At 47.8% G+C, this 22,236-nt stretch overlaps 2 protein-coding genes across 3 annotated transcripts in view; one reads left to right on the top strand and one right to left on the bottom strand.

Annotated features, from left to right (window-relative positions):
- The first annotated feature begins 414 nt into the window (after positions 1-414).
- Positions 415-2,273, top strand: RNF223 (ring finger protein 223). The gene is made up of 2 exons (XM_033158937.1): positions 415-580; positions 1,323-2,273. Exons 1-2 carry the CDS (start codon positions 529-531, stop codon positions 2,174-2,176), a joined length of 906 nt encoding a protein of 301 aa, XP_033014828.1. The 5' UTR covers positions 415-528; the 3' UTR covers positions 2,177-2,273.
- A 2,609-nt stretch (positions 2,274-4,882) lies between these two features.
- LOC117050603 (tyrosine-protein phosphatase non-receptor type 11-like) overlaps positions 4,883-22,236 on the bottom strand; it is a 53,864-nt gene continuing 36,510 nt past the window's right edge. For both annotated transcript variants that reach the window (XM_033156291.1, XM_033156292.1), the window contains exons 4-16: positions 20,240-20,432; positions 19,295-19,414; positions 18,985-19,098; positions 17,847-17,943; positions 17,436-17,515; positions 15,777-15,932; positions 12,393-12,524; positions 11,377-11,531; positions 10,660-10,727; positions 9,101-9,252; positions 7,810-7,910; positions 6,878-7,003; positions 4,883-5,181 (exon numbers count right to left, since the gene is read on the bottom strand). In XM_033156291.1, the coding sequence (XP_033012182.1) occupies positions 6,919-7,003; positions 7,810-7,910; positions 9,101-9,252; positions 10,660-10,727; positions 11,377-11,531; positions 12,393-12,524; positions 15,777-15,932; positions 17,436-17,515; positions 17,847-17,943; positions 18,985-19,098; positions 19,295-19,414; positions 20,240-20,432 (1,453 nt within the window). In that variant the 3' untranslated portion in view covers positions 4,883-5,181; positions 6,878-6,918. The remainder of the gene's footprint in view (positions 5,182-6,877; positions 7,004-7,809; positions 7,911-9,100; positions 9,253-10,659; positions 10,728-11,376; positions 11,532-12,392; positions 12,525-15,776; positions 15,933-17,435; positions 17,516-17,846; positions 17,944-18,984; positions 19,099-19,294; positions 19,415-20,239; positions 20,433-22,236) is intronic.

The following is a 22,236-nucleotide window of genomic DNA, read 5'->3' as shown; positions in this document are numbered from 1 at the left end:
GGACGGGCTTGCCAGATCTGGGGCTAAGAGCACAAAACCCATCCTGTCCCTCAGAACGAGATGAGAACTTAGAGCAACCTTCCCCAAAGTGCTGCCCAGGCGAGCGGCATTGAACTACAACTCCCAGAAGTTCCAGGCAGCACAGAGATGGGCAAGTCCACAACTAGGGCCAGCTGTTATTTGAAAGACAGAAAATGCCAGGCCACCAAACCCTATTGGCTTCTTCTAGCCTACGATCCCTGCTGAGCTGGCCACTGCAGTACCAGCCTCCACCCACTAGTGGCGCTGTAAGCACAACAGGGATCTGTTGTGGCTTGCAAACTATGGGTTCAAGACCCACCATGTGCCTTCCTGCCCACCTAAATAGTTAAGACCTGTGTTTAGCTCTCCAGTGCTAGTACTTAGCTCTGAATGGACTTGTCTGTCTGTCTTAGGCTCTTGTGCAAGCTGCCCGTCGCCACTTCCTCCTCCTCCTCCTCCACCAAGCAGGCTAGATAGCCAACCTTAGAGAGATCCCTTGTGGATTTCATGGAGACGGCAACACTTCTCTCTTCTCAGCTTAGGAGAAGCACCGGCTGGGGTATGTTTTTACACTTTTCTATTGGTGGCTCTGCCCCTGGTGGCTGGTGGCTGGTGGAACTGGCAGGGCAGAAGGTGAGGAGGCCAGAAGTGGATGGAGCCAGGGTCAGGCGGAGTCACCCTCTGTCCGGCTAGAAGGCGGCAGGCAGGCAGGCAGGGGACTGGCTGAGGTTGGTCGTAGTAGTGCCCTCCTATTAGGCCAGCCTCCCCTGCTTTGTCTATCCCCTGCTTAAGGGTGGAGGAACTGGAAGTGATGGGAGGTGGTGGCATTAACAGTGGTCTGAGGTGTCTAACTAAAAATAAGTAAGTAAGTAAGTAAGTAAGTAAGTAAGTAAGTAAGTAAAATGCAATAGCCTTGCTGGATCAGCCAAAAGCTCCATCTTGCCCCAGTATTCTGATTCCAGTAGGGGTCAGCTGGTTGCTTCTGCCCACAGGCAGTGTATGTATGCGTGTGAACACACATCCCCAGCAACTGGTATTCAGAAGTATATACATGCAGCTCCCTCAGTCTGTAGCTTTTGATAGATGCTCTCTTCTGCCAATTAGTCTAATTACTTTCAGGAAAAACAGATTTCCTTAAAGCTAGTAATACTTGTCATAAAACTAGCCTACTGTACATAGAGCTAAAATTTGCATGTGCTCCCCCCGCCCAAGAGGGAATGCAAGCCCACGTAGCTACCCATCCCATTTTGGTTCTTCCTTGTCTTGGCCTCCCTTAATACAGATTCTCTCTCTCTCTGCAGATTCCGTCATGTCCTGCTTCTCCCACGTGTGGCACACGGAAGTGCCCAACTCTCCTCCCACGAGCCCCATCAGCCCCGTCCCGGCTGCTCCGCACGAGTTCCCCGTCCCCCTCAGCCCCATCGTGATCACTTCTCCCGCCTCCTCGGAAGGCCGTCCCCGCGTGTGCTCGCCGGTGTGCTCTCCCACCTCCGGGAAGGTCCGGCTGGGCTCCCCCACCTCGCCGCAGCCGGGTTCCCCCATCGAGTGCTCCATCTGCTTCAACACCTATGACAACCTCTTCAAGACGCCCAAGGTCCTCCAGTGCCAACACACCTTCTGCCTGGAGTGCCTGGCCCGCCTGACCGCCACTCTCCCCCCTCACCGAGTTGAGGACCAGCTCCCCTGCCCCTTCTGCCGCCAGATCACCGAGATCCCTCTCGAAGGGCCTCCGGGCCTCCAGACGAGCACAGAGCTCTTGGCCACCCTGCCTCCCGAGCTACAGCGGGAGAAAATGATCTGGATGGAGGGCACCCGGCTCTGCTGCAGGCAGTCGTCCGACCCGGAGAGCGCCGAGCCCTGCATCAGCATAGACGTCGCCCCCAGCAAACCCGAAATCCCTGTGGTGCCCCCTGAGAGCTTCATGAGCAGGCTCGCCCGCTGCGACATGTGCGATGACTGGAAGCGCATCATGCTGCTCTCGGCCTTGATCATCATCCTCTTCTGCATCATCCTGTGGCCGGTTCAGTGTGCCCTGAAGACGGGCAACCTCCGCTGCTTCACCAGGACTTACACGCTGAGCAGGCCACACTATGTGCCGCCGCCTCCGACCACCACTCCAGCGCCAACGATGAACATTCTTGACCTCCTAGGGTGAGCCCAAGAGAGGGAGGGACTGTGTCTCAGTGGTCAGAGTACATATTTTGCATGCAGGAGGCCCCCTGGATTCAACCACCGGTACCTCCAAGTTGAACAAAACCTGAGACTGGCCTGAGACTGTCACAGCGGACAACTCTAGACTCTAGATGGTCCAACGGCCTGGGCTCTGAGTTCGGACAGCGGTGCTTTCTGCTCTCTCGACATGCTCATATGCTGCTCTTTTTAGGAACCTCTGGAAACTTTTAAATTAAGACATTGCTGTTCCATACACTCTGTGGGTTTTGCTGTGTTAACCCAGTTTGTGACTTACCTGGAATGATGCCTCCCCACATGCCTATTATACCAGTAGGAATAGGAGGCCAACTGTTCAAAAATGTGCAGTGTTGTCCCCTGGGCCATTACATGTGAAAGGACAATGAAAAAAGGACTTTCCCCCAGAGACTGACTCCCTTCACCAACAGCTTGAACGAAGCCTATGCGCAGTTATATCTTGGAGTGGGAAGAGAACGTATTTAATTTTATATGTGTTATTAAACATTTCAATTTTATATAGATGGTGTGTGGTATTCTACAAATATGGCAGTTTCTTTAAATTGACTTAAATAGGTGTCAGCGTTTTGCAGGTTTCTTTTTCGAAGGGTGGGTAGCAGTGCGCAATTGAAACAGAGAGGAAACAAGCAGAGAATGGCTTTTAAAGAGGATTAGGTTACGAGGGGCTACCCGCACTTGTGGTCTTCCCATTGGGGGCATATGGTTGGCTGCTGTGAGAACAGGAGGCTAGACTAGATGGCCACGCGTTGGCCCGATCCAACAGGGCTCATCTTACTAGATGGGTGTCAATGAGGTTACTTCCTGGTTTATCACTGGTATGACTAGCCTAGGAGAATGCAACATGAATACACAGTACAACACACACACACACACACACACACACACACACACACACTGCAAATCCTTTGCCACACGTAGAAGGTTCCTCAGCAAGCGACTAACTTTCGTAAATATTTTCTAGAAGAAAGAACTTTTAAAAACCCACTGTTTGATTAGGCAATCCCTCCCAACCATCGCCACCCAGTGGGTTCTTAAGCCTGCTCTGTATTGAGACATCGGCAAACAAATCATAACCCTTTAAGCTAGCAGCGGGCATTTCTTCCCAACTCTTTTTTAAGCACAAAAATCAAGACATCGCAGCACTGAAGCAAGTGGCAGAGACTTCCCCCCCCCTAACCTTTTCCGAAGGCAGGGAAACATGGTGTCTTGCAAATGCCATGACATTTGCACCCATTAAGTGTTTGTTTACAGCTTTCGGCATGGCCCTTCGTTTCTTTGGCCAGCATTCAAGGTTTAATTTGGAAGTTTTTCACCTTGAGACTACTCTTTTAAAAAGACAACTTCCACTAAGGTAGGGTTGCCATATCCTGAAGAGCAAATAAAAGAGGTCAGGGCCCGAGCTTCTGCCAGCCCAAGATGGGGTCAGTGGTCAGAGGGCTGATGTGATTTAAGAGTCCAGCAAAATCTGGAATGCCACAGATATTAGCCATCCCCGGTGTGTATGAAAAGGTACCCTTAAAAAAAACAACCTCTCGTTAACATAGAGAAGCATCCCTAATATTCTCAAAATGGTGGCCCGATTTGGCATTTCCCTCCATATAAGGGTAAACCAGGCAGCGACTAAAGGTGTGGCATTACTGTAAAGTAGCACAGCCATGTTCAGGCATAACAGTAAGCCAGAGCTGCTCTGAAGGTGATGGACTCCTCCCTCATTGGAGGTTTTTAGACAGAGGTTGGGGGCGGCTGTCTGCCAGGGATTCTTTAGCTGTGAACCCTGCATGGCAGGGGGGTTGGTCTAGATGACCCACGGGATCCCTTCCAACTTTACAATTCTGATTCTGCCATAATGTGGTTTCTCTGAAGCAAGCATCATACTGAAGTGTGACGCCCGATCCACTCCTACTCTGCTCCTCTCCTGGCAGAATAGGACAATAAGGAAGCTTCAACATCTCGCTGTTTCTGAACAAGGTGTGTGGAAGGATGCCCGTAGCTCCCTAGCAAGCCATGATCAGCATGGATCGTTTTGTTAGCTAGTCAATCATAACCTACTAGGGAGCCACAATTGGGAGGCATGGGTAAAATGAGCAAAATTCACAAACAAGAGTCACTGCAACATACTGCGGCCTCGGCCCGGTATACCTGAAAGAACGTTTCCACCCCCATCATTCAGCCCGGACACTGAGGTCCAGCTCCGAGGGCCTTCTGGCAGTTCCCTCACTGTGAGAAGTGAGGTTACAGGGAACCAGGCAGAGGGCCTTCTCAGTAGTGGCGCCCGCCCTGTGGAATGCCCTCCCGTCAGATGTCAAGGAAATAAACAACTATCTGACTTTTAGAAGACACCTGAAGGCAGCCCTGTTTAGCGAAGTTTTTAACATTTGATCTTTTATCGTGTTTTCAATATTCTGTTGGGAGCCACCCAGAGTGTCTGGGTTATCAATAATAATAATAATAATAATAATAATAATAATAATAACTACTACTACTACTACTACTACTACAATTCTCTACTCTGCAGCTCAGTAAACGCATCCCCATTGAGGTGAAACCCGCACCACTTTCCATGCACAACAATGTGCTTTTGCCTCCTATTCCTGTGACGTTTTAACAACTTTCCCCTCCCCTCCCCACCCCCCACAAAAAGGACACTCATGAACTTACTGTGCTTATATATATATCTATATATCTATAAAAAAACAAGTTAAAAGGAGATTTGTAGGCTCTATTACAGACATCCAGAGGCACTTGCAGATAAACGGGGGGAAAGTTTGTCTCTCTCCTGAATAAGTTAGGCCAAGATTTGTTCCTAAAGCATAGACAGCTCCTCCCTTGACAGGGGGCATGCTGGGTCAATCTTTGGTTTTCTGTGCTGAATCCAAGGTTCGAGTGGCGAAACGAGCAATAGGTGGCGATGAAAGGTTGTGGAGGACGTGCAGATGCGACTCTCGGCAATCCCTAAAGTACAAGGGCAGAAAAAAGGGAGGGGGGAAAGAGGTATTCGCTTTACTTATTTGCTCTGAAAATTTGTACCCCACTGCTCAACCAAAAAACACTCCCAGAGCAGTTTGCCTACGATCGAACCAAAACTACCTGCAAGCTTGCGATTAAAAAAACCCCCAAAAACCACAACACACGAGGAGAAAGGGACAGGGAGGGAAGAGGAAAATCAAAACTCAAAACACCAGTTTCTAAACTCTTGTTCCTATAATGACCAAATGATGGCAAGGTGCTTGACGGAGCTGGGCATCCAGCAGTGGTGATGAAACTAGCCTTCTGCTTGCTATCTCTCCCACTGAAGCAGCTGGGTGGAGTGGCTGCCCCCTAGATGACAGTGGGGGGGGGGAGAGGAAGCCTGACGGGAGCCGGCCTGTCACACAGCGGAACTAATGGAGGTTTGCTCTGCCTCCCAGCAATTTGTTGAAACACCACAGTATTAGCAGAGACAAAACAGCAAGTGTCTCTGTTTTGGTCACGCGCATTGATTTGTTTTAAGGTCATGCCACCAGAGCCATAGCTAGGTGATCTTGTGCCTCTGGCAAAACCGTCCAGGTTGCGCCCCCCCAGCCACGGACAAATTAGCTCTTCTTTCTGCCTCTCCTCCAACCCCCGTCCCCTCCGCCCGTTCAATTCACCCTCTATTTAAAACCATTTCTTATGAGGCAATAATCAATATTTATATTTATGGACATATTCCATAAGGCCCCACAATCACCTGCACCCCTGGCCCACATTGAGATGACACCTCTCTCTCTCTCTCTTTCTGGCAGGGGAAGTGAATGCTTTTCAGTACAAGGGCCACATCCCCTCCGGGGAAAACGTGCGAGGGTCACATTCCAATGGTGAGCGGAGCAATGAACGTAGAAGTCTATCTTTGTGGGGTAGGCTAATCTCCACACACACAAACCCCTATCTATCCTCCATGCAGGCAAACAAGAGCCATCATCAGAGTTGCAAGGACACTTTCAGCCTGACAAAGAAGATGTGAAACGGGGCTGGAAAGGGGGTGTGGCCTGTGGGGAGGGTGTGGCCTGGGTGGAAGGGGGCGTGGCCTGTGGGGAGGGTGTGGCCTGGGTGGAAGGGGGCGTGGTCTGCTAAGAGGGGGTGTTGCCCAGGGGGAATTCTGAGGGCTATGCAAGCGAGTCTGGAAGGGGCACCTATGATCCCATGGCCTGAGGTCCCCCCATCCCTGATCTGTGGGCTGCGGTGGATACCATTTCCTTCTCTGCCCTCAAATATACAATGACTGGGGCATTTGGGCAGGGAGAGGGGAAGAGATGGATAGCAAAACGCCCAGAAGCAGTTCCATTCAAACTGGATCTCCTTTTTTTTAATAAAAGAAAGGGAAACTAGACTATGGTACTACCAGTAATAACCTTCAAACCTTTTCAGGGAGTTAAAAAACAAAACAACGTTCCCCCCCCCCAAAAAAAACACAACACTGAAAACGAAAAGAAAACCTTTCAAAATGCCCCCTGCCTAAAATTTGTCTCCTGTGAATGGGGCAGTGAATATCAGGTGATGAGGAGGGTGTGTGTGAATTTCTCTTTCTCTACGGCATACAGGAACAGGAACATTCCACGCTGCAACATTTTGTTGCAGATCCCACTGGTCCCTTAAAACAGTGTTAAAGTTAAACAAACAAACCACAGACCTGTTTTATAGCCACCAAGTACATGTCCCTCTCCGAAGCTGCTATCTCCCTGAGCTGCTTAAACCTGAGACCTTTGTGGCTTTAACGCTGAGGTTCTCGTATACGGAGGCAGATTCTTCGTCGAGACTATAGAAACACAGAAACACAGAATTGTAGAGATGGAAGGGGCCTAGTGGGGAATCTAGTTCAACCCTCGTCTTGCGCAAAACAGGAGAAAGGGGGCTGGAACACATCAACCAAGAGCAAACTCCCATCCTCCAACCCCCCCTCCCCCCCAAAAAGAAAAACTTCTGGAAGCAGGGTATGGAGAAGAGGGGGGGCGGCAAGAGCAGAAGTCTTGCAAAAACTAAGCCGGCTAATATTTGAATTTGAAATACTTTTTTGTCACCTGTACAACTTGTATACAAGTGAGATTACATGGGGGCTTTCGAGTGTTCAAAGCATTTCACATCTATTATCTAGCTGTAACCACATGGCCACCCCCTATCTATGAAAGCATTCTCATCTTGGGAGGCAGTGTGGTGTAATGGGTAGAGTGCTGGAGCACCAGGGTTGAAATCCCCCTCTTGGCCACCACCAGGTGTGTGTGTGTGTGGCCTTGGGCCAGTCACTGCCTCTCAGCCTAACCTACCTCACAGGATTGTTGTAGTGATACTGCGGGGTTCCCACCCTCCCAACATGCCAATTGGATGCTATGCTGCTCACAACAATTTGTATTTCTGCCCTCTCACAATTTCCTCTGGCATCCCCAACTCCGAAAAGAATGTTCTCTGCAGCCAAAAAATTGCTCTGAATTCAGGTTGGCCCAAGGCTGCAAGTCCACGCTGTCTCCCTAACTCTCTCTCTCTCTCTCTCTCGCTCTCTCTCACTCTCCCCCCCCCCCCCCCGCTTTGCCTTGAAATAAGGCCCTCTTCCCCACAGCTCCACCTTACCCTGTCTGGACTCTTGGTGACGGGGGACGAGCTTTCATTCTGGGCTGCTCCATCGGCGGGTATCGGATATTCAAGTACTCTCTCTCCTTCCTCGTATTTCTCTGAAACGTGACAACCGGACATACTTGATTGGTTCCACAGCTCCTCCAACCTTTGAGGCCATTTCTAAAATGTGACCTACTCTTGCTCAGAGTAGACCCACTGAAATTCATGGGCAAGACTAACTTGGGTTAATTGGGCAGCATCCCACCCAGTTTTACTCAGGAGCAGACTCGTGGAAATCATTGTGCCCAAGTTAGCCATGTCCACCAACTTCCATGGGTCTACTCTGAGTAGGACCAGCACTGGATACAACTGCCGCTGGTGGAGGCTGGAGCCCAGCAACTTCTGGAGAGCCACAGATTCCTTATTCCTGCATTTAAAAAAAAAAAAAAAGCTGAACTGCAATGGAGGTAGCTCAGGGAAATATAGGCAAGTGACAGCCTAGTTTAGGGATGAGGAGCCTATAGCCCTCCATATGTTGCTCTCACCATCCCTGGCCATTGGCCATGCTGGCTGGGGGCTGATGGGAGATGGGAGTCTGGTTCCCCAGCTTGGAAAGCAATTGGTGACGGGAGCGAGCCAGCAGTAAATCACCCCATGCAAGTTGGAATTAACTCTTTATTGGCAAGAGCATGATGTGCACAGATTTGCCGGAGTGTCAGGCCTAATGAGCACAGGTCTTGCCCCATGGATCAGTTGCCAGGACTGAAAGTCCCCACCTCCCACAGCAGTCTAAGTCCCTCCTCTTCTCCAGGGTTTTTCCTAAGCAATCCAAGACTGCATCTGCAAGAAGCCAACTTCTCCTTCACCCATTTCAGCCCTCTTCTGGTTCTGGGAGACCAGGGAGGAGGGGAGCTGGTCGCAGCAGGAGGGGGAGACACACACGACTCTTCAACAGCTGGACTCATCTCTGCCTCTTGGCATCCCTTCCCCCACTTTCCAGCTTCAGCTTCTGCCTCCGATTCTGGGCTTCTCTCTGCCACAGACTCTCCCAGCTCACTGAGCCCTTTACCTCTCCAGCTTCTGACACCTCCTCCTCCCAGACTTCTTTCTCTGACCACCCATAGTCATCCCACCACCACTCCCCAGTCTCTGAGCCTTCTTCCTTTGGGAGTTCCCTAGCTGGTTCCTCCCACCATTCCTTTGCATCCAAAACTGGCCTCGTGCGACCCAGTCCCCGGTCCCTTCCCTAAGCACTCTTCAGGTCAAAACCACTCCTCTTTTGGTGGGCAAATGGGACGCCCCCTACCTGTTCCTCTTCCAGCTCCTTTTGTTCTGTGGTAATGTACTGCTGGACAGCCATGTAGACGAACTTGTACTGCGCTTCTGTTTGCACCATGCCAGAGCGCTGCCTCCGTACCATCTGGATGGTCTTGGGGATATCGATGTCACAGTCCAAGCCTATTTATGGGCACGAAAAGTGGGGCAGCCTTAGGTCACATCTGCACTGCACACTTAAAGCATGCGGCTTCTCCCCCAAAGGGTCCTGGGAACTGTCATCCATCAAGAGTGCTGGGAATTGTAGCTCTGTACACTACAATTCCCAGGATCCTTTGGGGGGAGGGGGAAGCGATGTGTTTTAAAAGTGTGATGTGGAAAGAAAGCACTTTCCCCTGCGGCAGATTTAGAATTGGGGCTTCCTCTTAAAGAAGGTGTAAGAAAACATTTCCCAAAATTATTTGGTGGAAACGAATGTTTTAGGGAAGGGATACGCATATGAGCCGAAAAGGAGATTATGGTGGACACACAGGAACCCCAGATGATATATTAATTGAATATTCACTCAGATTTCCTTGCACAATGCTTAATACCAGTAGACAAGACCAGGGCCGGATTTAGGTTTGATGAAGCCCTAAGCTACTGAAGGTAATGGGGCCCTTTATATGTCCAGCTGTCCTTTGTCAACAACAAATTGTCACAGTTTTTTGTGTGTTGAATATATGCTATATGGTAATTTATGGACCTAATAGGTATCTAAAGCCATTTGCATATAACAAATAGGAGCCTACACAACACAAAACACTGTTGCTGTATGTAGGTTTTATTTTATTTGTTTTTTATCTTATATTTTGGAAATGTACATCCAGGTTTTTCCCCTTTACATTTTTTGAGGGGCCCCAAGAGAGTGGGGCCCTAAGCCATAGCTTGTTTAGCTTATACGTAAATCCAGCACGGGTCAAGACTATGCCCTGTCTTTACAGAGCATTCATCCCAATTTGTTTTTGGGGAGGTCATACAGCAGAGGGTTTTCATCTCTTGAACAGAGCCCTTGAATACAATGTCCAGCCTTAAGAAATTCCAGTAGATGACCGAATCCCTTCCATAAAACAGTGACAGTCTGTTGGCGACCACTCTTACGAGTGGCTCCAAAAGGCCAACTTATTTATAAAATGAGAATCGTGCCCAGGTGGGAAGTGTTCAACTTTCCCATAATGATGTAGTTAAAATTCAAGTTCCTTGTCCCTAGGCAGCCAGCAAGAATGAAGGGAAGAGGGCAAACTCCAGAGGAACAAGAATGGTGGCAAGCTCTGGGGTCAAGTCTATAGCATAAAAGCTCACTGGTCAGGCATCTTCGGAGTTTTCAGCCTTGAAAACACCAAGAGAGCTTACAAGCCTGTTTGCCCAGAGCAGTTAGTAGTTTGTGACCTAAAGCAGAAAGTTTCTCTGCTAATTGGTCACCAGGATGCAATACCAGCTCGTTATAGGCAAGTGCCTACTATTTACAAGACGGAATTAAACATGCTGCATGCCCCCCAGATCCTGCTTAGAATTAAAAGGGGGAGAGAACCTCAAAGTTCTATTGTTTACCTTGCCTGTGAATAGTGTCCACCAAGATGTCTATCACTATGATGGTGCCCGTTCGTCCTATCCCGGCACTGGGGGAGGAAAGAGAGAGGTGAGGAGGGCAAAGTCACTGGCAGCCCAGCGCAGACATTAGCCCATAGGTCAGCCAAGGTGAGAATGGCTACAACAGGTACAGGAAGCCTAGGACCCCCAGGAAGTTGGTAGACTGCAGCTTGCATTGGCAAACTTTGACAACATTCAAGGTAGGGGTGGGTGGGGAAATCAATCACCAAACATTTAAACCCTTTTCTCTAGAGGGTTTAACATTGAGATTGATGCCATTTAGGAGATTACAAGGCAGCGGTAAAAACAGCGCTGATGGGATTCCTGACGCAAGGATTGTAAGCCTTGTAATTATATGTCTCCCTCCCCCAGCCCGTTCTTGACATCTTAAGATGTTCACATTATCTATGTTGGTTTATAATCTGTAAGGGAGGAGTGTGGATCCCGGATAGATAACAGAAAGTCCTACATGCAGCGTGGAACTATGGAACTCACTCCCACAGGATGGCTTTAAAAGAGTGGGGAGCCTAGAAAATCTGGAGCATACAAACTGAGAGTGCTTTGATATTATTACTTGGGCAATCCACAAAAATTCATTGGGGGAGTTCCGGCAAATGGCCAATACTGCCAACCTCCGCAGCCTGTTCAGCCAAGCACCGCCCCCTCCTGGCCACTCACCTGCAGTGCACTACAATGGGCCCAGTGTCCGGGACGCTCCTCTGGGCCCTGTTGACTTGATCCAGGAAGCCAAGGACTCCCCCCGGCTCGTTGGGGACCCCGTGATCCGGCCAGCTGAAATACTGGAAGTGCTTGATCTGCCTGGGGCGCTCTTCCTGCAACATTCGAGAGGAGGAGGAGATAGTTTTGTAAGGCTAAATGCATATCCAGCTCTGAGTAGTGCAGGTCAGGGAAGAGAAAAACAGATCTGCCTGGTTTAGGGAAAGAGTGGCAGTGGGGAATCGTTAAGTGTTATGGGTAGTGGGGTGATTTGTCAAGGAATTGGAGGGAGGGGAGAGAAACAAAACTAGGGAAATGTTCGCACAGGTACAAAACTCTGGCGCAAAGGAAGTTGTATACCAAGATTGCATCTTCTACAGGGGTTCAGTTCCAAGGGTTCAATGTATATATGGAAACGCATATACACTCTCTTGCCTGACACCACTGATTCATGAACATCTGTGAGGTGGGAGAGCAGGGGACAGCAGAAGTCACATGGATTGAGTGGGGGAGATTCAGTCACCTGTATGCCATATGCAAAACTGAAAACAGCTTTCCTTACTCTCCTACTTTGTATTATTTAGCTCGGCAGGGTTCTCTATTTTGATGGTTGGGGGAGGAACGATCTGCAAGATCTACAACAGCCAGTGGAATCACAATGCAAACTGCTAAAAATTTGCATTGAGTTTGCAGCCAGCTTTGCTGGGACGCACTCTTCTGAAGCTTCATTTTTCTGAAGGGCTAGAAACTTGATTTTTACTTTTTTAAAGATCAGAGGGATTTCTGAATTCTGCGCCGGTTGTTAAAAAGTTTTCCACTTTTCCCACACCCTTGTGGGTCAACAGCGTATACTCATTCCTGGGTCTTTCCAGGCTGGGAGGTGGGGAGTGTATCTACAGGCAGATGATCCAGAGAGATTAGATGAAAATGCAAACACCAGCACATGCAAGAGGGCTATTAAAGGGGCGACCTCTCACCCTGTCCATCCGTGAAATCTCCAGCTCTCGGATGTGGTAACCTTGAGCTTCTCGTTCGCCAACATTCCTCACGCTGATGTGACCATATTCCTTGGCACAGTTTTTATCCGGCCAGTAGCGGAAACATTTATTCTGTGGAGAGAGAGAGAGAGAGAGAGAGAGAGAGATTAAATCCCATTAAAAGTAAAATTCTAGACTGTGTCAACAAAAGGGCAGTACCCAGATCAAGGGAAACAACAGTAGCACTCTATTCTGCCTTGGTCAGAACCCCACCTAGAGTGCTGTGCCCAGTTCTGGGCACCAAAATTTAAGGAGGATATTGGAATGTGTGCAGAGGAGGGTGACCAAGATGATGGAGGGTCCGGAAACCGAGCTTTATGAGGAGCGGTTGAGGGAATTGAGTATGTTTAGCCTGGAAAAGAGAAAAGTGAGAGGTGATGGGATAGCCACCTTCAAATACCGTATTTTTCGCTCCATAAGATGCACTTTTTCCCTCCTAAAAAGTAAGGGGAAATGTCTGTGCGTCTTATGGAGCGAATGCATGGTCCCTGGAGCCGAATTGCCCAGGGGCCAAAAGAGGACCATGCTTTTTATTTTACAAAGAGAAAAGGGGGTGTTGAAAGGACCCCGCTCAGCAGCTGATCAGCAAGAGATCGGGAGAGAGATAAGAGTCCCGGCTCCCTTCCAGCCCCGCCCTCTTGCCCAGGCCTCCATTGTTGAATGTGCTGCAGAGGGAGGTTGTTTGTTTCCCCAGCGACATGTGACTGGCTAATTAGATTATCTGTCTGGAAACTAGAAAAGGCTCCCTTTCCTTTAGAAGCTGCAGAAATGTGAGTTGAACCCCATAAAAACGGGGCTTTTCCTCATTGCTTTTCCTCCTTTGCAAAAGGAGCTTTGCTTTTTCCCCTTTGCAAAAAAAGCTGCAAAACTCTTAGCTGATCCTCAAAAAACAGGGCTTTTCCCTTTGCAAAAAAAGCTGCAAAACTTTTAGCTGATCCTCAAAACAAAACAGGGCTTTTAGAGGAGGAAAACCAGAAAAATATTTTTTTTCTTGTTTCCTCCTCTAAAAACGAGTTGTGCCCTATAGTCCGGTGCGCCCTATGGAGCGAAAAATACGGTATCTGAAGTGCTCTCGCATAGAAGAGGGAGCAAACTTGTTTTCCATTGCTCCAAGAAGCAAGGACATGAACCAGTGGATTCAAATGACAGGAAAGGAGATTCTAGCTAAGCATTAGGAAGAACTTTCTGATAGGACAGTGCAACAGACTAGGAAGGCGGTGGGCTCTCCTTCACCGGAGGTTTTCAAACAGTGGCTGGAAGACTGTCAGGGGTTCTTCAGCTGCGATTCCTGTATTGTACAGGGATGGTCTAGATAAGGGGTCAGCAAACTTTTTCAGCAGGGGGCCAGTCCACTGTCCCTCAGACCTTGTGGGGGCCGGACTATATTTTGGAAAAAAACATGAACAAATTCCTATGCCCCACAAATAATCCAGAGATGCATTTTAAATAAAAGGACACATTCTACTCATGTAAAAACAGCAGGCAGGCCTCACAAATAACCCAGAGATGCATTTTAAATAAAAGGACACATTCTACTCATGTAAAAACACACTGATTCCCGGACCGTCTGTGGGCCGGATTTAGAAGGCAATTGGGCCACATCCGGCCCCCGGGCCTTAGTTTGGGGACCCCTGGTCTAGATGGCTCTTGGGGTCTCTTCCATCTCTACAATTCTCTGACTCTATAATCAATGCAGATCTCCATGTGCTGCCTTTCAGCTAGGTCTACTGTTTTCTGTGCACGTACATGGGCACACGATTTGGAGTGCTGCGGTATCTCAGAGCTGACTGAAGTTGTGGTTTCCGTCGTACATAACAGAACCTTGCACCCTGTTCTCTGGAAATGAAAGCACCTTGTTTTTCCGGTGCTCCCAAATGTTTAGCTTTGGGAGCATACGGAACAATTCCTCCTTGGTGTTCTCTTGCACACTTTCCCCAGGAGCCTATCCTCACTGGCTGACTCACTTCCTTAATCTCTCTGATTGGCTCCAATCAGCCAAAAAGGGTGAGAATGGCTAAAAATCTTCCCCCTTCCATGGTGTAATTGGGCAAGCTCTAGGACCATGCCGACAAAGGTCCGTATAGTTAAAGCTATGGTTTTCCCAGTAGTGATGTATGGAAGTGAGAGCTGGACCATAAAGAAGGCTGATCGGCGAAGAATTGATGCTTTTGAATTTTGGTGCTGGAGGAGACTCTTGAGAGTCCCATGGACTGCAAGAAGATCAAACCTATCCATTCTGAAGGAAATCAGCCCTGAGTGCTCACTGGAAGGACAGATCCTGAAGTTGAGGCTCCAGTACTTTGGCCACCTCATGAGAAGAGAAGACTCCCTAGAAAAGACCCTGATGTTGGGAAAGATGGAGGGCACAAGGAGAAGGGGACGACAGAGGATGAGATGGTTGGACAGTGTTCTCGAAGCTACTAACATGAGTTTGACCAAACTACGAGAGGCAGTGAAGGATAGGCGTGCCTGGCGTGCTCTGGTCCATGGGGTCACAAAGTCGGACACGACTGAACGACTGAACAACAACAACAACAACAACTAGGATGCTGGAGACAGGGACCATGCTGCACAAATCGTAAGGGATCTTCAATTCCCACAATCCTGGACTGCTACATCGCCGGATAAGACGGTCCCTTAACTATCTGTTACCCATGAAAGAGGGGGGGGGGGGAATACAAGCTTGAAGGGGTGGGGGTGGGGGGTGGGGAAAGCAATGATAGCATCCTATGAACAACTAGTTTCCAAACAGAGCTGGAGGGTACCAAGGAAGTGATTACAAACACCACGATTTCCCTTTCTCGCTGTTGGTAATGAAACCAGCCTTTGGAGAGGCATCCATTCGCGCGCAAGGCCGTTAATAAGGCTCTCAGCCAGCATGGCAATTACCGGCTGGGTTCTGTGCTGGCTCCCTTTCAAGTCTCTGTTTGAAGAGGCTGTTCAAGCTCATCACCAGCTAATTATAACCCACTTGCTCTTTCTGACATGCAGAGGTGGGGGACAAAAATTAAGAATGAGGGAGCCCTGGCCAGCTCACCCGAGTCGTACTTCAAACCAAAAAGGTTATGAGCCACAGCACAACTTCTGACACCATCGGAGCACCACTTGACATTTGGCCAGTGGGTCATATGGGGCATGCGTGTAGAAACTAGCCTACTCTGGAAAGGTAAAATTCGCATTTGCTGCTTTGCCGACTTTTGCCTCTGACTCTTTCCCTCCTTGGCACGTGGCCCTCAGAAGGTTGCTGGGAAGGGAACGTGGCCCCCATGCTGAGAAAAAGTCCCGTCTGCCCCTGCACTACTACTGGGTTGCTGAATGGCTCACCCTCCCTCGCTCCACTTCTTTGGTCGTCATGACAATGACATGAGTGTTCTCTTGGTAGACCATCGCCCAGAAGTCGTTCACTGTGGTTTGGAGGCAGCCCTGGGTGGCGATGTAGACTTTGCTGTGTTCAGAGCTCTTCCCGTCTTCGAGAACATTCTAGAAAAGGGCAGAGGGTGTTGGTAAGTAAGGGAAATGGGGCACGCACACACACACAAAAAGAGATTGGTGAATATAAGGAAGAACAGAAAGACAAGCCCTGATGGATGACTAGCTTTGTTGTGCTCATTTAATTAATTTAAATTTATTAATTTCACCCACTGAAATCAATGAACATGAGGTCCATTAATTTCAGCAGGTCTGCTCCGAGTAAAAATGAGTTGAATGTCACCCTAAATTATCAAATCCCCCCATTTTAATGTATTTGTTTAATGATTAAATTATGACATCCAAAGCTACAGCCTCTTTACTGTAAGACACATTTAAAAGGGAAAAAAACCTATGTAAAATAAAATAATAAAAAAGTTTAATCACCTCAGCTAATAAATAATGATGATGATGATGATGATGACGATGATGTTAGGGTCACAGAGTTCCCTGTACTACATGAGGGTTTACATTTCTTTGCTGGTCCAATAATTTATAAAAGACTCCATTTTCCCAACAATAACGAAATCATCTGATTGTCTGGCATGCTAAACTTTTAAACGAACAGAAGCCAAAGTATTATGCTGACACAATAAAAACGCTTGTACAGTGGTACCTTGGATTTCGAACGGAATCCGTTCCAGAAGTCCGTTCAACTTGCAAAATGTTTGGAAACCGAAGCGCGGCTTCTGATTGGCTGCAGGAAGCTCCTGCAGCCAATCGGAAGCTGCAGAAGCCCCGTCGGATGTTCAGGTTCCAAAGAACGTTCACAAACCGGAACACTCACTTCCGGGTTTGCGGCGTTCAGGAGCCAAAATGTTCAACTTGCAAGGTGTTCGGGTACAACTGTACACCCACGGCTGAAATGGTACGTGTTTAGGTTTAAAAAGTAGAATTTAACAAAACTGAAAAGAATTCCCATGACCCTCTGGGGGAAGCCAGGAGCACTAAGCTGATCTAACTGAGCACCAATGTGGCATTGCAGTAGTTAAAGCAGGAATGGGGAACCTATCCTAGTCCAGAAGTTGGTGGACTACGACTCCCATCATGCCTTGCTTTTGGCTGTGCAAGTTGGGGCTATTGGGAGTTGGGAATCCAAAAGCATCAGGGGCAGGGCGGTCCAACACGTGGCCTTTTTGGCGGCCCTTGGCAACATTTGACACCAACTCCGCAGCCCTCAGCTGCCTTCGTGAAGCCGGGTAAGCGAGGCACTGGGCTTTGGGAAGGAGGTGTGAGGCTCTGGCAGGGTCCTAAAGTCTCCCATCTCCTTCCTGAGCACTAATTTCCCATCAATTTGAAAAGTTGGACTGCCCTAATTTAGAGTGCTGAAGTTGGGGGCTGGGAGGACCCAATATCTTTACCTCTCCGCCCAGCTTACCACACAATGTAGTGCCGAGAACGAAAGGCCCTTTGTCCATGTTTAGAGACACCTGCTACTTTGCCACCCGTTGCTTTGCAGGTTAAGATCAAGTCCTCTGGTCCTCCCCTCCCCGGCATCAGGCCTTCTCTGCTCACCTTAATATAATTGGCATTGATGTAATCGGAACCCGGGACACTCTCATCTACGTCTCGGAGAGCCACTCGCGTCGTGTCAACTACACGGAGAGAGAAACATGGCGTGATATTTTGGGGAGAAAATGGCAGCAATTCCCAGATGTATCTATAGGTTGCCTCCTGAACAATCCTCACAAATGACCATGCAAGGTAGTTTATGGTGACACAAAAAAAGGGCACACACACACAGACGTCACTGTCCCAGGATGGTTGAGTCTGGATACACATGAAATGCTCTAAGAGCCTAATCGTTCTTAGACCCATTGCTCTGTCTACTTTTGCTTCTGACTCAGCCCACCACTGGCACGTGGCCCTCGGAAGGTTGCCCCGGACACGATGCGGCCCTCGGGCTGAAAAAGCTGTTGTGCTTACAGGGAAGGATGTTTTTGTAGCGGTTCTTCGCTTTGTTCTCCACACGCTGACCCTCTTTCCGGGGGTAGAGGAACTTGCACTCTTGCTGCTGCAGCATCTGCAGGGGCAGAAACAATAAGGGGAGAAAGCTTGCTTTTTTAAAAAAAAACACTTCGCATCCGCAAAGTGCTTTCGGAGAGGGAGCGTAAACCTTGAAGCTAAATCTGTACAAGCCACCTGCAAGGTAGGCCAATATCCCCAGGATTGCAAACAGTATTAAAAACCACTAGTTGCCTAAGGGGCCTCATTATGCAATATCAGAACTGGATTGGGAATCTGTAGGCACAGAGCAGGGCAGGAGGGGATCTCCTTTGGGTGAGACAGAGGGGAGCAAATGGCTCGCCCAGGTGAGCAATGGGATGGGAACTGCTGTCAAGGCGATTTGGTTACATTGAAAACTGTTGTCCTTGCTCTTCCTTCCTTTCCTCTCGCTTTCTCTTTCTTCAGGTTTCTCCTTCCCTTGTCTTTTCTTCCTTCTTTTTTCTCTTTTAGACTAAAGCAGCTGTTTCATCTCAGCATATCATAAAAAGATACTTTGTCATGGGTATGTATTTTTTCTGCATCTTTGAATAAGTTTCAATAAATGTATTTAATAACAATAAAGGGAAACAGTTGGACTCACAACTGTTTAGTTCAGTTCTAATGACGGACTTGTTGATTTATTGATGGTTTCTTTACTTTTTTATTTGAAAATTTAACAAAATTAAAAAGGAGGAAATATATAAAGGGAAAGAAATATTTCTATTTTTACTACTGTTTTTACTCTTATTAGTCTTAACCCTCCATGACCTCACATCTGTTTATGGTTAAAACCATTTTATTTCAGGAGGCCTTTGCAATAATTTTATTTATTTATTTCTTATGATCTTTGTTCAAATTTCTGAGGTTCAAAACGTTGCTCTACATATATCTTGTCTAATGTACATATATCTTATTTCTTGCTATAAGCTGCTTTTAGAGCTAGGGTGGTAAAAAGTAGGGTATACATGTTTAAAATAAATAAATAAAAACAGATGCGGTATTTGCCAAACTTGATTGTTTTTTTTGTGTGGAGTCTGTAGTTTTTTTTGGTTATCTAATTCTCATTTTTCCTGTGTACCTCAAACTCCTCCCAGAAGCCTTGCTTGGCCTTCTCGCTGTGGTCTGCCATTTTGTTCAGTTCCTTTACCCGGTTCTCGATGTTGGCGGCAATGATCCGTGTGGCATTGAAAGGCTGCAAGACAGGGATGCGCAGAAGACAACCTCACAACATGAAGGGCCAAGAAGAGAGAGAGGGGTTGAGTTGGGGTGGCGGGAACCAGAAAAAGGACATCCCTGGAGGACACAGCGAAGGCAGGCCCCTTCCTCCAATGGCTTCTCCAATCAGGGACAACTCACCCCCACCTTCTAAATAACTGTTGCCATGTTACCTGTTTCAGGTGTACAACTGCCCCGGACTTCTCCACCATGGGGTTTTTCTTGTAGTGCTCCACTAAGTCCGTGAGGGTGTCAAAACGCTCGCCACCCCCAACGTCATATTTTCCATCCAGCTGTGGGGGAAAGGCAGAGTTATGACTGCAGAGAAGAACACAGAGAGAGAGTGAGTGTGTGGTAGAGGCAGAACAAGGTGTGGAATAGGACAATGTTGACTCAAACCCTCATTCCGTACATGATCTCAGATCTCACCTTGGCCTAATTCAAAAGGCTGTGTAGTGAAGCGAAAAGCATGTTAGTCGAGGGAAACCAAAGTCCAGCAACATCCAAGAGGCTTCACTAGGCTTTCTGCCTCTTATATTTGTTGCAAGGATAAGACTTATTTGTTTTTTGAGGGCGGAAGGGGAGAAAGGAACCATTCGTGCCATTATTTAAAAATCTAATCTAATCTATATACATATATGAGAACTGTTGGTTTGCTTGGCATATGAATCTCACTTAAGAAATATTTTGCATAATGGTTCCTGAGATCAAGAAGCAGGGCTTTTGTCTACGTTTGGGTACAACTGGGTGCCATTTTGAATCAAGATGGCGGACCTCACCTCACAAAAGTGCACTTTTTTGTGGGGGGTTCTTAGAATCCCCAAGCGACACTGGATATGAGACTACTATTATAAATAAATAAATAATAATTTAGCTCACCGCAACTGCTGTTTTTGATTATTATATTTAGTGATGAAGGCAGAACAGTTATTGCCATTTTACAGTCTTGAGAGTTCATTGGCTCAAAACAGGCGAATGGCAAAACCTTTCACTGTAGCATCCAAGGCCTGTCCACCAGCACAATGGATTAAAGCTCAGCGACAAGGAGAAACTTCATGTTGGATTCCCACCCCACGGGTGGATTTAATGGATGACAATCTGCTTTCACACCACCTTACCTGGTACCGGATCATGATGTGAGTCACCCGGGGCTTCCGGTCCCCCGTATCAGCTTTGTCCTCGTTCGTCAGCACTGACAAGACAAAATCTCCCGGCTTGCTCTGGCTGCCCCTCACCAGGAAGCTCCCAGGCTTGCCCTTCTCGGTGAGGAGCTTCTCTGCTTCCTTGCCTGTCAGGTGGCCGTGGTACCATCTAGGAAGGCAAAGAGCTTCAGGGAGAGAGTTTGGGGTGGTGCAGTGGGCCAAGAGACCAGGAGTTACGGCCAACTAAGTTCTGTCTAGAGTATGATTATTTTATTGAATTTATGTACCGCCCTGTACCCGGGGGGTCTCAGGGCAGTTCACAGAATAGAATCAAGATTAAAAAAACCCACAAGATACCTAGTAAAAATAAAAACAACCACCAAATAGACCCCCCCCCCAAAAAAAAACATTTTAAAAGGGCATAGGATGTAAATCAGATCAACCAAAGGCCTGGTTAAAAAGAAACATTTTTGCCTGGCACCTAAAGGTGTATAATGAAGGCGCCAGGCGAACTTCCCTGGGGAGAGCATTCCACAGACGGGGAGCCACTGCAGAGAAGGCCCGTTCTCATGTTGCCACCCTCCAGACCTCTTGAGGAGGAGGCACACAAAGAAGGGCCTCAGAAAGATGATCTCAGGGTCCGAGTAGGTTCATATGGAAAGAGGAAGTCCTTGAGGTACTGTGGTCCTGGGCCATTTAATGCTTTACAGGTCAACACCAGCACTTTGAATTGGGCCCGGAAACTAATTGGTAGCCAGTGCAGTCCGACCAGGATCGGTGTAATATGCTCAAACCGTCTTGTTCCGGTGAGCAACCTGGCCACTGAATTCTGCACCATTGAAGTTAATGGGCAGGAACACAGGACACTGATACAGAATCAGACTCCTGGGTCCATATAGCTCGGTATTGTCCACATTGACTGATTGTCTGCCTCTCCAGGGTTCCAGACAGGGCATCTCTCCCAGACCTGCCTGGAGATGCCGGGGATTGAACCTGGGCTCTTTTGTATGCAAAGCAGATGCTCTGCCACTGAGCTACAGCCCTTCCCTGGACCAAAGACGGTCATGGCTCCTAGCAACATTGGCTATGTTCCATCCTCCACTGTCAGAGGCAGTAGACCTCTAAATACCAGTTGTTGGAACTACATTTAATCATAGCTAAATTTCATATATTTATAGTCAATTTCAACATTGTGAAACAACATGTTTGCTCAAGGACACGTTCCAGGCGAGGGATACTAAGGGTATTAGTTAGCATTAATATAGTAAGCCCGCAAATTTAACTTGTGTGCATTCAGCACTTGGCAATTTTAAAAATAAATAAATAAAAGGAAGTGGAAAGGGGGGTAGATTAAAAAAGATTTTGGCAATCCCACTTGCTATTGCACCCAATGTGTTTTGACTATATGCGATTTTGGCTTTAGGCATGATGCTTGGAATACAACCTCAGCGTTTTGTTACTAAGGATACAAAGCAGAGATGGAGAGGGGTGTGGCCTGGGGAAAGTGGGTGTGGCTTAGTATGGGGTGTGGTCTGGAAAGAGCCCCAAGGGCCATCCTGGCCTGCAATTCGCCTCCATGCCTGCTTGCATCATGAGGGTGCAGGTGTATAAAGGAGAAGGCAGCCCTGCAAGCTCCACCCCCTTTCTCTTCTAGACCCACCTACAGTTGACCAGTGGGCCTCACAGATGTGATGATACATGAGGCTTTAGCTTGCCTCTTCATGTAATTTTTTTACACACATGCCTACTTTATATATGGTGAGCAGATACGAATAATAATAGTAATAGTAATAATTGTGATAATAATAATAGCCTGTCCATTATAAGCATAGGGGAGAAACTGATTATTTGCATTTTAGTGAGAAGATACCCAGTTCACACTTCTTGAACCAATTCACAAGCCAAAACCCGATAATATTTCAAAAATTCTATCTTCCCCGAATTTTGCAATGCAACTCTCCATCCGAATAATG

This window comes from Lacerta agilis, chromosome 8 (genome assembly GCF_009819535.1).
Source record: "Lacerta agilis isolate rLacAgi1 chromosome 8, rLacAgi1.pri, whole genome shotgun sequence".
NCBI lineage: Eukaryota > Metazoa > Chordata > Lepidosauria > Squamata > Lacertidae > Lacerta > Lacerta agilis.
This window is presented reverse-complemented; position numbering and strand designations above follow the sequence as displayed.

Coding starts and splice junctions, on each gene's coding strand:
- RNF223 (XM_033158937.1), top strand. CDS start 529: ATGGAGACGGCAACACTTCTCTCTTCTCAGCTTAGGAGAAGCACCGGC. Junction 581..1,322: donor TAGGAGAAGCACCGGCTGGG/GTATGTTTTTAC, acceptor CTCTCTCTGCAG/ATTCCGTCATGTCCTGCTTC.